General features: G+C 41.7%; 1 protein-coding gene across 7 annotated transcripts in view; it reads right to left on the reverse strand.

The window, feature by feature from the left end:
* The window catches only part of CSMD3 (CUB and Sushi multiple domains 3), a 2085767-nt gene that overhangs the window by 920462 nt on the left and 1149972 nt on the right, over nucleotides 1-15333 (reverse strand). For all 7 annotated transcript variants that reach the window (XM_073679791.1, XM_073679790.1, XM_073679789.1 and 4 more), the window contains one exon: nucleotides 6618-6812. In XM_073679791.1, coding sequence (XP_073535892.1) covers nucleotides 6618-6812 — 195 coding nt within the window. The remainder of the gene's footprint in view (nucleotides 1-6617; nucleotides 6813-15333) is intronic.

Consider the following 15333-nt stretch of genomic DNA (forward strand, 5'->3'; position numbering starts at 1 on the left):
TTTCATACCCTACAAGAAGAGTGAAATAGATTACATTAGCAATTATGAAATGAGTTTCCTGCTTTTACGGCTTTAACTTCCAGCTGAGAAACACAATATTTAACTTTAAAATGCAACCTCGACCTTAATGCACTGCATTATGAAAGATTAATTTTGGAGTCCAGTGGAAAGTACCTGGCAGCAACAAGACTGTGTGCTATTTCTCATTTAGATTCATTCAATATAACTAAAACCAACTTGCACGCATACCCTAACATCATGTGACAGGGACGTCTGCATTTTTCCTCAAATAACTTTTTATTTTATTATTTTAGCAGGTGAAAAATATCAGAATAAAATGGCTACTAGTATAACAGTTGATCAATATCAGACTCACACAGTTTCCCTTGAAAAATGAAGACCAGATATTATTTGTATTGGTATTTCCTGTAATTGCATTTATGTACTTTACTTTCATTGGTTCCTACTAAAGGAGTTGTCTCATTTTATTAAGTGGGTAAAATTGCAAGGAGTTTGTAAAAACAGGCAACCTTGCAATATATTGCTTATCAAAAATCCATTTAGTTTTCAAGAAAGTAGGGATTTTTAATTTTTGTAATGTATAGTTAAGTACCAAAAATTACCTACTGGCTCAGAGGTGGCTAGTTTCCTAGACAATGAGTAATTACTTGCAAGGAGTTTGCTATACAAATTGAAAAAATATTGTAGCGTTGGCTGGATCACTGGATCCAGCCAGCCTTATTTATTCTGCGCTTTTCCGATGCTGCAGAGAGAAAGCTGCCTGGGAGACTGTGTAGTTCGGGATAGTGACTCAGCTATGCCGTTGAATCCTACTGTCAATCTTTAGAAGTACACTGCCAATCAGCAAAAAGGAAATTGGGAGGAAGGGGAGTGCTACTTTCCTGAAGATAAGAACATAAAATATCCTTTTGAATTTACTTTAAATTCGATTGGTCACCAGATTTTACATTAAAAATTGCCTACATTATTAAATTATTTTCTTAGACCTGTTGTTATTACTTTGTAAATCCATGTCAAAATGGCTGTATAATCTTGATATTGAGATGAGAATTTTATTATTCCAGCTTTAGAGTGAAATATCTTATGAGTCCAAGTGTTTTCAATCCTCTCCCACCTAACCTGCCTGTTAGCCGCAGCCTTTACTAAGCAGTGTGAGATCTCAGCAGCAGCAACGGGGTCTTTGAGGAGTTATCTTTCAGTCATGGTGGGTGGAGATTGAGTTAAACTTTCATAAAAGAGTATACAGCAATTATGTACAAACAACATTTTCTAATCAACTAAATATATTCATTATTTAGTTTTATCACCATACACAGAAATTCATGCACTTAGAGCCTTGGCTGCTATCAGTGAAATCTTTATTTGTTGTCCAAGAAATGTTTTGCGTTGCTGAATGCACTCGGGTGCAGAAATCATTAAGATCTGCTGCAAGCAACTACCTTTTCAATTGCTGGCCAATGATGTCTCAGATGTGCTCAATGGGAGACAAGATCAGAGGGTGCCGAAGGCCATAAAAGAACATTTAGATAATGCAGGCTGTTCACAGAAGCATTAGAAACATGCGGCCTTTTGTTTAGTGTTGAAAAATGGCTCCTGGGGAATGGCTGTATCATTGCTTCCACAACTAAATCAATGTTATGCCGAGCTATTAGTGTACCTGGTGCAAGATGGCCGCCTGAACAGGTCCTTGAGGGGAGATATGTATCACCGAGGTTGGTAGTTTCGGTGATGTAAACCCGGGAAAGCATGCTCCGGCACACATAGTGCTGAGAAGGTTAATAGGGCGTACCAGTGCCGGGTTCTACAAGTAGTCATAAGAGATGGGAGGGAATGGCTGCTCACTTATCCCCACCATCGGGGCATGTTTTTTGTTAATAAAATGGCGACCGAGTGTCTCATTCATTGTCTGTGGCTGGGGGTGTGGAGACCTCCAGCGTGTTTGTACTAAAGGACTGTGAGTGGGAGAACCCGGCATATTGTATGGACTGTTTATTCTCTGTTTTGTTACTCTGTGTCAGACAAGGCTGTGTTTTGTTTACTTCTAAAGTGCAGTTTATGAAGGTATAATAAACCTGCTTTGGACAATTTTTTAAGAAATTGCTTCCTGTGCCTACCTCAAACGTAGCTCACTGAGTAAAATCTTACATTGGAATGAACACTAGAAGGGATTGGCTAATGTACAGTATGTATTCCTACATCATAATCCTGTAAGTAGCACTGGTGTGAAGAGCCATCGTGAAGGCCTCTTCATGGTGTTACCAACTAGGGTTTCAACAGATTAAAAGAATAGTGTGTAATCATCCATTCAGTACTTCAAGTGAAATTAGACGTCACATAATAAGTATAGTTTCTGCACCACCAAGCATCAGAAGGTGTTTGAATGACATTGGGCCATGAGGCAGATGTCCAGCTACTTGTGTTCCCTTATCTTATGACACTGCTCTTAAAGGCTATGATGGAGCAGAGCTGGAATGGAGGTCTGTCCTCTTCAGCTATGAATTCCGCTTAAGTCTTGGATGCAGTGAAAGCCAGAGATTGGTCTGGAGATGACATGGGCAAAGCCATGAAAAGGCTTTCAGGAAGGAATGTGAAAGTGTCTCATGAGCCGTTTTGCTTGGTTCTCCAAGGTTTCCTAGCACAACCTCATTGATAGCATGCTAAGGCATGTAAGTTAGGAATTTCTACTTGTGGGGCTCATACTCAATACTGAATAAATTAAGATATTTTGAAAACGTTGTTTCCATTTTTTCATTTTTTCATCATTTGCATATCCCTCCTTTAATTTCCATAACTCCTTGACTTTTCCTTCTTGCTGTTGCAATTTTAATCTTGATGAGTGTATTTAAAAATATATATATATATTAAAATTAGGACATGATTTGTCACTACTACACTAAGTTAACAAAACTAAAATGAAAGACTTGACGCATTTCATTTCAATATAACAGTCTTTACAATAAGTAATTTTTTTTAATGCGATTCATAGAAAAGTAGAACTTTTCTTTCCAGCCTTTAACCTGTCTCCAGAATTCTTCTGATTACTTGTTTTTATTTTGCTGAAGTAACAAAAATACAGTAATATACATTTCGCTAGAAATTTAATGGCACTAGAAATGGCTTTTAGTTTTCCATTTCATTGATCAAGGACTGCAGTTATCTCCTAAATATACACTAAATAGCTACATGGTAGAAGGCTGGAGTGAACACAAGTTTTGCAGCGCAAGCCTTCCATATATATATCACAAGTTTATTTCGAACTGCTATGATTTAATGATGTGCAAAAATGTTCTGTCATTGTGCCACTTTTATAGGGCACATAACAGATTTTCCGGACAGGGAGTGCACTTAATCATCAGAGTTATAAGCTCCTACTTTCATATGTGAAATACAAACACAAGTGCAAAGTCCCGTATTCTCCATCAATGACTTAATATATTTTGTCATTTCCATATATAATATCTCTGTTTTTGAAATGATAAACTTAACATCTCACCATAAAATTGCTGTCCATCCTGCTTAAACCATAAAATCAATAATTTAAAGATAAAAATACATTGATTTTACATGTATCTATCTATTGTTTGAGTAATCTATTGATTGTATTTCTCATGGAACTCGCCAATTCAAGTCTATGGGTGAGGATAAAAAAATCAGATACCATACAGATTATATGTTTACCGTCCTTATTTTACAGATACATTGCAATTAATAGCATAGGGAACTGTATTTGGTCTTGTAAATTTTAATATTTTTTTGATATATAAATAGTCAGACAGATGTAATATAGATGCCATATGTATTGTAAGGTGGCAGTAGGACAGGTCCTGGACGGGAGGGAGATATGTGTCACCGATATGTCAATTCTCGGTGATTTAGAACCCGGAGAATTAGGCTCCAGCATGTATAGTGCTGAGAGGTGTTTTTTAATGGGCGTGGATTTTGGGGTCCAGGTCTTTGGAATGACCAAAGAGCTGGGTGGGACTGGCCATTGCCTTACCTCCAGTTCCAGGATTTTTAACAGACTATAAAAGTTTTTCCTGCCTCATTTAGTGTTGGGGAGTTGAGACAGAAACACCGCTGATGTACTGGTTATTTCTGCAAGAGGTTGACTAGGTCTGCAAAGCAATTGCTCACATACAGTGCATTGTGAAAGTATTTGGCCCCCTTAAACTTTTCTCCCTTTTGCCGCATTTCTGGCTTCAAACATAAAGATATAAAATCCTAATTTTTGGGGGAAGAATCAACAACAAGTGGCACACAATCATGAAGTGGAATGAAATTTATTGGATGTTTTAAACTTTTTTAACAAATTAAAAACTGAAAAGTGCGGCGTGCAATATTATTCGGCCCCCTTGAGTTAATACTTTGTAGCGCCAGCTTTTGCTGCGATTACAGCCGCAAGTCGCTTGGGGTATGTCTCTATCAGTTTTGCACATCGAGAGGCTGAAATTCTTGCCCATTCTTCCGTGCAAAACAGCTCGTGCTCAGTGAGGTTGGATGGAGGGCATTTGTGAACTGCAGTTTTCAGCTCTTTCCACAGATTCTCTATTGAATTCAGGTCTGGACTTTGACTTGGCCGTTCTAACACCTGGATATGTTTATTTTTGAACCATTGCATTGTAGATTTTGCTTTATGTTTAGGATTATTGTCTTGTTGGAAGATAAATCTGGTTCCCAGTCTCAGGTCTTTTGCAGACTCTAATAGGTTTTCTTCCAGAATGGTCCTGTATTTGGCTCTGTCCATCTTCCCATCAATTTTAGCCATGTTCCCTGTCCTGCTGAAGAAAAGCAGGCCCAAACCATGATGCTGCCACCACCATGTTTGACAGTGGGGATGGTGTTTTGAGGGTGATGAACTGTGTTGCTTTTACGCCAAACATATCGTTTTGCATTGTGGCCAAAAAGTTTGATTTTGGTTTCATCTGACCAGAGCACCTTACTCCACATGTTTGCTGTGTCTCCCAGGTGGCTTGTGGCAAACTTCAAACGAGACTTTTTATAAATATCTTTAAGAAATGGCTTTTTTCTTGCCACTCTTCCATAAAGGCCAGATTTGTGCAGTGTACGACTGATTGTTGTCCTATGGACAGACTATCTCACCTCAGCTGTAGATCTCTGCAGTTCATCCAGATTTTGACTGCATCTCTGATCAGTCTTCTCCTTGTTCAAGATGAAAGTTTAGAGGGATGGCCGGGTCATGGTAGATTTGCAGTGGTCTAATACTCCTTCCATTTTAATATGATCGCTTGCACAGTGCTCCTTGAGATGTTTAAAACTTGAGAAATCTTTTTGTATCCAAATCCAGATTTAAACTTCGCCACAACAGTATCTCGGACCTGCCTGGTGTGTTCCTTGGTCTTCATGATGCTCTCTGCACTTGAAACAGAACCTTGAGACTATCACTGAGCAGGTGCCTTTATACGGAGAAATGATAACTCACAGGTGGATTCTATTTATCATTACCAGTCATTTAGGACAACATTGGATCATTCAGAGATCTTCACTGAACTTCTGGAGTGAGTTTGTTGTATGGAAAGTAAAGGGGCTAAATAATATTGCACGCCCCACTTTTCAGTTTTTAATTAGTTAAAAAAGTTTAAAATATCCAATAAATTTTGTTCCACTTCATGATTGATTGTGACCCACTTGCTGTTGATTCTTCCCCCAAAAATTTGAATTTTATATCTTTATGTTTGAAGCCAGAAATGTGGCAAAAGGTAGAAAAGTTCAAGGGGGGCAAATACTTTCACAATGCACTGTATATGGACTGTTTTGTTTATTTTGATCCTTTGTGCCGAGTCAATGATATTTTCTGTTTATATTGGAAAGATTTATGGACTGAAATAAATCTACAGATGCTACACGGATGATCCGCATGGGATCCAATTTTTTGTAGCATCCATTGATTTGATTAGGCTCATCTGAAAAATGGAGAAGACAAGGGCACGCTGCGATATTTTTCAGGTAAACATTTGGTTCATAAATAAAAATGATCACTGAACAGCGTATTAAATAACGTTAGAGAGTGCAGTCAGTTTTTTCGATGGACTGCACATAAACCAATAATTATTAGTCTTAAAGGAGCCAACCTCTTTAATAGAAATATGGGGCACTGTGACCATAATCACAAAAGGGTCATGATCTAACTTATCACGTCTCTGTTCTAGCATATACAAGGAGTACTCAACAGTCAAAGTATGTGATTTGGAAGTCTATTATGGAACAACATTTTATAAGCTTATTTTATTTTTATAAGTCTATTTATTTTTTATACATGCCGTGAATGTATATATTTTCTAGGCAGTGTCTATCACTATGAATTACAAGACCCGATGACAGCTACATTTTTTAACATCTCTAAATGCATTTGTAATCTCATCAGCATGGGCACATTACATGACTTAATGCATTGCTCTGGGCATTACTGTCTCTGGCTGATGATCACTTTTGATGTTGATCATTGTCAAGAGTCTGAATTCGGTCACCCTGGACCTTATAACTTACAGCAAATATGCATCATCATTACCGCTTTCATTTAACATTTTGTCATTTTGAAATTCAACAATGAATTCATATTAAAGTTTGAGCAGACAGACCTTCACATCTAGGGATTGGGCCACTCCACATAATTTTCCCATCTATCAGCATACAAGTGATGGTCTCGGTGCCTTGAGTTTTGATAAATCCATCTTCACAGACCACAGAGACGGAGCTTCCGAGCTGAAAGTTGTCTCCAAAGCGACGAGCATTTAATGGAACTCCGGGATCTGGACATTCGTTATGGCCAAAAGCTAAAAGAAGTAATGAAAAAAAGTTTTATTGTAATGTGATAACTATAGACTTATACTGAAACTAAAAGTTTTATATACCATTCCTGTTAGCTTTAGTAACACACAAAATATGATATATAATGCATTATCAATAGAATAAAAGTTAATTTTATGTTTAATATTAATGTAAAATGTAATGATGTAATTGAAGAGTCATCCAACAAGGCTTAATTGGCTCAGCCCTCACTTGAAGGGAATGTCCACTTTATCTTTAGTTTAACAAAAGTGTACGGAATATGATTTTGTGACATACAGTGCCTCCAAGTAGTATTCAACCCCCTGCAGATTTAGCTGGTTTGATAAGATGCAAATAAGTTAGAGCCTTCAAACTGCAAACGAGAGTAGGTTTTATGAACAGAAGCATAAATCTTACAAACCAAAAAGTTATGTTGCTCAGTTGAATTTTATTAAATTTTAAACATAAAAGTGTGGGTCAATTATTATTCAAACCCTATGTTTAATATTTTGTGGAATAACCCTTGTTTGCAATTACAGCTAATAATCGTCTTTTATAAGACCTGATCAGGCCGGCACAGGTCTGTGGCGTTATCTTGGCCCACTCCTCCATGCAGATCTTCTCCAAGTTATCTAGGTTCTTTGGGTGTCTCATGTGGACTTTATTCTTGAGCTCCTTCCACAAGTTTTCAATTGGGTTAAGGTCAGGAGACTGACTATTCCACTCCAACACCTTGACTTTTTCCCTCTTGAACCAGGCCTTGGTTTTCTTGGCTGTGTGCTTTGGGTCGTTGTCTTGTTGGAAGATGAAATTACGACCCATCTTAAGATCCTTGATGGAGGAGCGGAGGTTCTTGGCCAAAATCTCCAGGTAGGCTGTGCTATCCATCTTCCCATGGATGCGGACCAGATGGCCAGGCCCCTTGGCAGAGAAACAGCCCCACAGCATGATGCTGCCACCACCATGCTTGACTGTAGGGATGGTATTCTTGGGGTCGTATGCAGTGCCATCCAGTCTCCAAACGTCATGTGTGTGGTTGGCACCAAAGATCTCGATCTTGGTCTCATCAGACCATAGAACCTTGAACCAGTCTGTCTCAGAGTCCTCCAAGTGATCATGAGCAAACTGTAGACGAGCCTTGACATGACGCTTTGAAAGTAAAGGTACCTTATGGGCTCGTCTGGAACGGAGACCATTGCGGTGGAGTACGTTACTTATGGTATTGACTGAAACCAATGTCCCCACTGCCATGAGATCTTCCCGGAGCTCCTTCCTTGTTGTCCTTGGGTTAGCCTTGACTCTTCGGACAAGCCTGGCCTCGGCACGGGAGGACACTTTCAAAGGCTGTCCTGGCCGTGGAAGGCTAACAGTAGTTCCATAAGCCTTCCACTTACGGATGATGCTCCCAACAGTGGAGAGAGGTAGGCCCAACTTCTTGTAAAGGGTTTTGTACCCCTTGCCAGCCTTGTGACCCTCCACGATCTTGTCTCTGATGGCCTTGGAATGCTCCTTTGTCTTTCCCATGTTGACCATGTCTGAGTGCTGTTCACAAGTTTGGGGAGGGTCTTAAATAGTCAGAAAAGGCTGGCAAAAGAGATCTTTAATCCACACATGTGAAGCTCATTATTCTTGGTGCCTGAACTACTTCTTAATACTTTAGGGGGACCAAACAGAATTCTTGTGGTTTGAGGGGTTGAATAATAAATGACACTCTGAATTAACTTTAAAAAAAAAAAAAAAAAAAAAAAAAAAAAATTTGCTGCAGTGCATTTCCCACTTCCAGGCTGATCTACAGTACAAATGTCACAATGCCAAGTTAATTCCGCATGTGTCAACCAGCTAAATCTGCAGGGGGTTGAATACTACTTGTAGGCACTGTATATAAGTATTACTGGTTCTTTTCAGGCACTTGTTCGGCTGATGGAAGGGTCTGTGTCCAGATCTGTTCATTAACTTCCTCTAATTAAAAAAAGCTTTCAAATGAGCAGTATTTTTCAGTAAGAGGAGGCTGATTGGCTGCTTTGGTCACACGCTCCTCAATCTTGCCATAGATATTTTGAGATCAAGAGCGCTATTCTGAGGACGTAAGGTAGTGCCATAAAATCACCAACATATTTGTTAAAGGGGTTGTCTGGGCATAATACGAAAGTCTACAGTCATTCTGCAGTGGCACGCTGTGAGGATTCTCTGGTGCCGGCGGCAAGATCAAGTGGTCATGTGACCATAAGTATGCAATGTGGATACTGCCAGCCACATTCTAACTAGAAGTGTGCAGCCTCACTCAATTCACTTATATTCAGTGAGGCCGTGCACATCTAGTGAGAATGTGGCAGAAAAAATGCATATTGCATACTTGCCGGCAGCGAAGAATCCTTAGAACAAGTACTTGTCAAAATGTGAGGAATCTCATGTCTGCAGTCACATAAAGTGACTGCAGACTTTTTTGAAAAGCCCCGACAACTCCTTTTATATAAAGATAAAGTGGACAACCTCTTTATTAGCCCTAGTTTATCCACTCAATTACTAAATCTATATCTTAGAATTAGAGATGAGCGGTGTTCGACTAGAACTGTTCGCCAATCTCAAATTCGAGCTGTTTTGGGCGGTGTTCGAGTTGTTCGAGGAACCCGAACGATTTGCAAAAAATTCGGCTGTTGGAGGTTATGTTCGATAACTGTTCGTGCACCAAAAGCGTGTCCTGCATGTCTAGCGCTATTTAGAGCACCAATCATGCAGGGATTGTCTGCCACTCACTGTAATGCCACAGCCATGGTGGTTGTGGCATTAGAGTGATTGCCCAAATCGATGGGAACTGTGCTCACAGTGAAACATGAAAAGCCGGCAATTCAGCAGCGGCGTACACCGGTACTCGACAATTTAGAACCAAAAGAAGAGAGCTTCACACATAGATTAGATAGATAGAAACATGTCAGTCACATATATAAGAAGTACAGTGACAGTGTTGATTACTGTACTTGTCATTTAGTGTAAAGGATTTATTAAAAAAAATATTAGTGTTTTCATGCACCGTCTCTTTAAAAAAGCCGGCCGGCAATTCAGCAGCGGTACCCGACAATTTAAAATAGAAGGAATAGAGAATCACACATAGATTAGATAGATAGAAACATGTCAGTCACATATATAAGAAGTACAGTGACAGTGTTGATTACTATACTTGCCATTTAGTGTAAAGGATTTATTAAAAAAAATATTAATGTTTTCATGCACCGTCTCTTTAAAAAAGCCGGACGGCAATTCAGCAGCGGTACCCGACAATTTAGAATGTAAGGAATAGAGCATCACACATAGATTAGATAGATAGAAACATGTCAGTCACATATATATGAAGTACAGTGACAGTGTTGATTACTGTACTTGTCATTTAGTGTTAAAATAAAGGATTCATTTAAAAAAAAATTGGCGTGGGGTTCCCCATAATTTTAGGCTCTAGCGGAGGTTAAGCAGATGGCTGGGGCAGATGTTTGAAGCCTGGGAAGGGGGTAATACCCATGGAGCTTCCCGGGCTACTAATATCAGCCCCCAGCTGAATGACTAGCCTTTACTAGCTATTAAAATGGGGCACCCTCCAAAAAATTGACGTGGGGTCCCCCCTATTTTAATAGCTAGCAAAGGCTAGGCAGACAGCTGGGGGCTGATATTAATAGCCCAGGAAGGGAGCCATGAATATTGGCCCCCTCCCAGGCTAGAAACACCAGCCGTCAGCCGCCCCAGAAATGGCGCATCCATAGGATGTGCCAATTCTGGCACTTAGCCTCGCTCTTCCCACTGCTCTGTAGGGGTGGCAGTGGGGTAATAGGGCTGGGGTTGATGTCAGCTTATAATGCCAGCTGACATCAAGCCCAGGTTAGTAATGGAGAGGCATCTATAAGACACCCCCATTACTAACCCCATAGTCAAAGTTAAAAAAAAACCACATACACCCAGAATAAAGTCCTTTAATTGAAATAAACACACAATTCTTTATTGTTCTAAATTAAACCATACTTACAATCACTCCCATTCCAGCTGAAGCCAACGATCCCCTGCAATAAAAGAAAAATCATAAAGCAACATAATCCTTACCTTTCCATGGTTCCCACGACAGCTTCAGCTCTGCTACATCGAGATGACAGGCTGGACCGCAGCAGAAAGCTGCCATCCAGCCTGTCATCCCGCAGACACTGAGAAGCGCAGGCTTGCTTGCGCTCCTCATCGTCTCTCTGTGATGGCATCCAGTTGAGCCGAGTTCATGTCCAATGAACTCGGCTCACCTCATGCACGTCACTGACAGCGTGGGAAAATTCTCACGCTGAAGCGCTGAGTGCAGGAGAATTCTCCCACGCTGTCAGTGACGTGCATGAGGTGAGCTCATGTCCAATGAACTCAGCTCACCTCATGCACGTCACTGACAGCGTGGGAAAATTCTCCTGCACTCAGCGCTTCAGCGTGAGAATTCTCCCACGCTGAAGCGCTGAGTGCAGGAGAATTTTCCCACGCTGTCAGTGACGTGCATGAGGTGAGCCGAGTTCATTGGACATTAACTCGGCTCATCTGGATGCCCTCACAGAGAGACACTGTGGAGCGCAAGCAAGCCTGCGCTTCTCAGTGTCTGCGGGATGACAGGCTGGATGGCAGCGTCCTGAAATAATTTAAAAAAATTGAAGTGGGGCTTCGCACTATATTTGTGTCCAGCCAGGTACAGCAGGCAGGAATGGGCTGCCCCCAACAAACAGCTGCCTATTTGTTCCTGGCTGGACACAACAATATAGGGAAGGCATTTTTTTCTTAATTATTTCATGAATTTCCTGAAATAATTTAAAAAAATTGAAGTGGGGCTTCGCACTATATTTGTGTCCAGCCAGGTACAGCAGGCAGGAACGGGCTGCCCCCAACCACCAGCTGCCTATTTGTACCAGGCCAGACACATCAATATAGGGAAGGCCTTTTTTTCTTAATTATTTCATGAATTTCATGAAATAATTAAAAAAAAAATACGTGGGGCTTCGCCCTATTTTTGTGTCCAGCCAGGTACAACTAGGCAGCTGGGGGCTGGAATCTGCAGCGCAGGGAGGCCCAAGCTTTCTGCCCCCCCCCCCCGGTGCAAATTGCAGTCCGCAGCCACCCCAGAAAATGGCGTGTTCATAGAAGCGCCATCTTCTGGCGCTGTACCCAACTCATCCAGGGCCCTGGTGCGGTGGCTCACTGGGTAATAAAGGGGTTAGGGCCAGCTTGGTATTATCAGCTGGCCCTAAGCCCAAAATTCATGGTGTCACGCCAGTATTAGACATGACCGCCATGAATTTCTAGTAAACTATTTAAAAAAAACACTACATCCAGAATAAAGTCCTTTAATTGAAATAAACACACAATTCTTTATTGTTCTAAATTAAACCATACTTACCATCACGCCCATTTCAGCTGAAGCCAACGATCTCCTGCAATAAAAGAAAAATAATAAACCAACATCATCCTTACCTTTCCATGGTTCCCATGACAGCTTCAGCTCTGCTACATCGAGATGACAGGCTGGACCGCAGCAGAACGCTGCCATCCAGCCTGTCATCCCGCAGACACTGAGAAGAGCAGGCTTGCTTGCGCTCATCAGTGTCTCGCTGTGACGGCATCCAGATGAGCCGAGGTCATGTCCAATGAACTCGGCTCACCTCATGCACGTCACTGACAGCGTGGGAAAATTCTCACGCTGAAGCGCTGAGTGCAGGAGAATTCTCCCACGATGTCAGTGACGTGCATGAGGTGAGCTCATGTCCAATGAACTCAGCTCACCTCATGCACGTCACTGACAGCGTGGGAAAATTCTCCTGCACTCAGCGCTTCAGCGTGAGAATTCTCCCACGCTGAAGCGCTGAGTGCAGGAGAATTTTCCCACGCTGTCAGTGACGTGCATGAGGTGAGCCGAGTTCATTGGACATTAACTCGGCTCATCTGGATGCCCTCACAGAGAGACACTGTGGAGCGCAAGCAAGCCTGCGCTTCTCAGTGTCTGCGGGATGACAGGCTGGATGGCAGCGTTCTGCTGCAGTCCAGCCTGTCATCTCGATGTAGCAGAGCTGAAGTTGTCATGGGAACCATGGAAAGGTAAGGATGATGTTGCTTTATTATTTTTCTTTTATTTCAGGAGATCGTTGGCTTCAGCTGGAATGGGCGTGACGGTAAGTATGGTTTAATTTAGAACATTAAAGAATTGTGTGTTTATTTCAATTAAAGGACTTTTTTCTGGGTGTTGTATTTTTTTTAAATACTTTACTTGAAATTCATGGTGGTCATGTCTAATATTGGCGTGACCCCATGAATTTCGGGCTTAGGGCCAGCTGATAATGCCAAGCTGGCCCTAACCCCTTTATTACCCAGTGAGCCACCGCATCAGGGCCCTGGATGAGTTGGGTACAGCGCCAGAAGATGGCGCTTCTATGAACGCGCCATTTTCCGGGGTGGCTGCGGACTGCAATTTGCAGCGGGGGTGGCCCAGAAAGCTTGGGCCTCCCTGCGCTGCGGATTCCAGCCCCCAGCTGCCTAGTTGTACCTGGCTGGACACTAAAACAGAGCAAAGCCCCACGTCAATTTTCTTTAAATTATTTCATGAAATAATTAAGAAAAAAAGGGCTTCCCTATATTGTTGTGTCCGGCCAGGTACAAATAGGCAGCTGTTGGTTGGGGGCAGCCCGTTCCTGCCTGCTGTACCTGGCTGGACACAAATATAGAGCGCAAGCAAGCCTGCTCTTCTCAGTGTCTGCGGGTTGACAGGCTGGATGGCAGTGTTCTGCTGCGGTCCAGCCTGTCATCTCGATGTAGCAGAGCTGGAGCTGTGCTGGGAACCATCGAAAGGTAAGGATGATGTTGGTTTATTATTTTATTTTTATTGCAGGAGATCGTTGGCTTCAGCTGGAATGGGCGTGATGGTATGTAGAGTTTAATTTAGAACAATAAAGAATTGTGTGTTTGTTTCAGTTAAAGGACTTTATTCTGGGTGTATGTGTTTTTTTTAACTTTCACTATGGGGTTAGTAATGTAGGTGTCTTATAGACGCCTCTCCATTACTAACCTGGGCTTGATGTCAGCTGTCATTATAAGCTGACATCAACCCCAGCCCTATTACCCCACTGCCACCGCTACAGGGCAGTGGGAAGAGCGAGGCTAAGTGCCAGAATTGGCGCATCCTATGGATGCACCATTTCTGGGGCGGCTGACGGCTGGTGTTTCTAGCCTGGGAGGGGGCCAATATTCATGGCACCCTTCCTGAGCTATTAATATCAGCCCCCAGCTGTCTGCCTAGCCTTTGCTAGCTATTAAAATAGGGGGGACCCCACATCATTTTTTTGTGGGGGTCCCCGATTTTAATAGCTAGTAAAGGCTAGGTATTCAGCTGGGGGCTAATATTAGTAGCCTGGGAAGCTCCGTGGGTATTACCCCCTTCCCAGGCTTCAAACATCTGCCCCAGCCGTCTGCTTAACCTCCGCTAGAGACTAAAATTACGGGGAACCCCACGCTAATTTTTTTTTTAATAAATCCTTTATTTTAACACTAAATGACAAGTACAGTAACCAACACTGTCACTGTACTTCTTATATATGTGACTGACATGTTTCTATCTATCCAATCTATGTGTGATGCTCTATCTTTCTGTTCTAAATTGTCGGTTACAGATGCTGAATTGCCGGCCGGCTTTTTTAAAGAGACGGTGCATGAAAACACTATTATTTTTTTAAATAAATCCTTTACACTAAATGACAAGTACAGTAAGCAACACTGTCACTGTACTTATTATATATGTGACTGACATGTTTCTATCTATCTAATCTATGTGTGAAGCTCTATTCTTTCTGTTCTAAATTGTCGGGTACCGCTGCTGAATTGCCGGCCGGCTTTTTTAAAGAGACGGTGCATGAAAATACTAATATTTTTTTTAGTTAATCCTTTACACTAAATGACAAGTGCAGTAACCAACACTGTCAATGTGCTTCTTATATGTGTGACTGACATGTTTCTATCTATCTAATCTATGTGTGATGCTCTATTCCTTCTTGTCTAAATTGTCGGGTACCGGTGTATGCCGCTGCTGAATTTGCCGGCTGGCTTTTTTAAAGAGAGTGTCTTCTGAGCAGTTTGTCAGCTTTTGGACACCTTTGAAGGTGTTTTCTATGTGTTTTTGTTTGCCTGCCATTGGTTTTAAAGGTGTTCGACGGTGTTCTAAGGTGTTCGACGAACAGTTCGACGAACAGTTCCTCGAACATCCCGGTGTTCGACAAATCGAACCGAACCCGAACACTACGGGGGTGGCTCAACACTACTTAGAATAACGAGATGATTTGTTTCTTGAAAACTAAAGCTGCATTTACACTGGCCGACCGCAGCCACTAAATGACCACCAATAGGCTACATGTACTGTAAGCCGATCAGCAGTCATTTAATAGCCTGTTTTGCCAACTGTTCTTCTATTCTCACAGAATGATGGTTAATACGATCAATCTGTGCTCATATCTCCAGAGCACACAGGACAATGTGCTGCCA

The sequence above is a fragment of the Phyllobates terribilis genome, unplaced genomic scaffold, assembly GCF_046119375.1.
Source record: "Phyllobates terribilis strain yellow unplaced genomic scaffold, ASM4611937v1 Scaffold_4__5_contigs__length_816908805, whole genome shotgun sequence".
NCBI classification, from domain to species: domain Eukaryota; kingdom Metazoa; phylum Chordata; class Amphibia; order Anura; family Dendrobatidae; genus Phyllobates; species Phyllobates terribilis.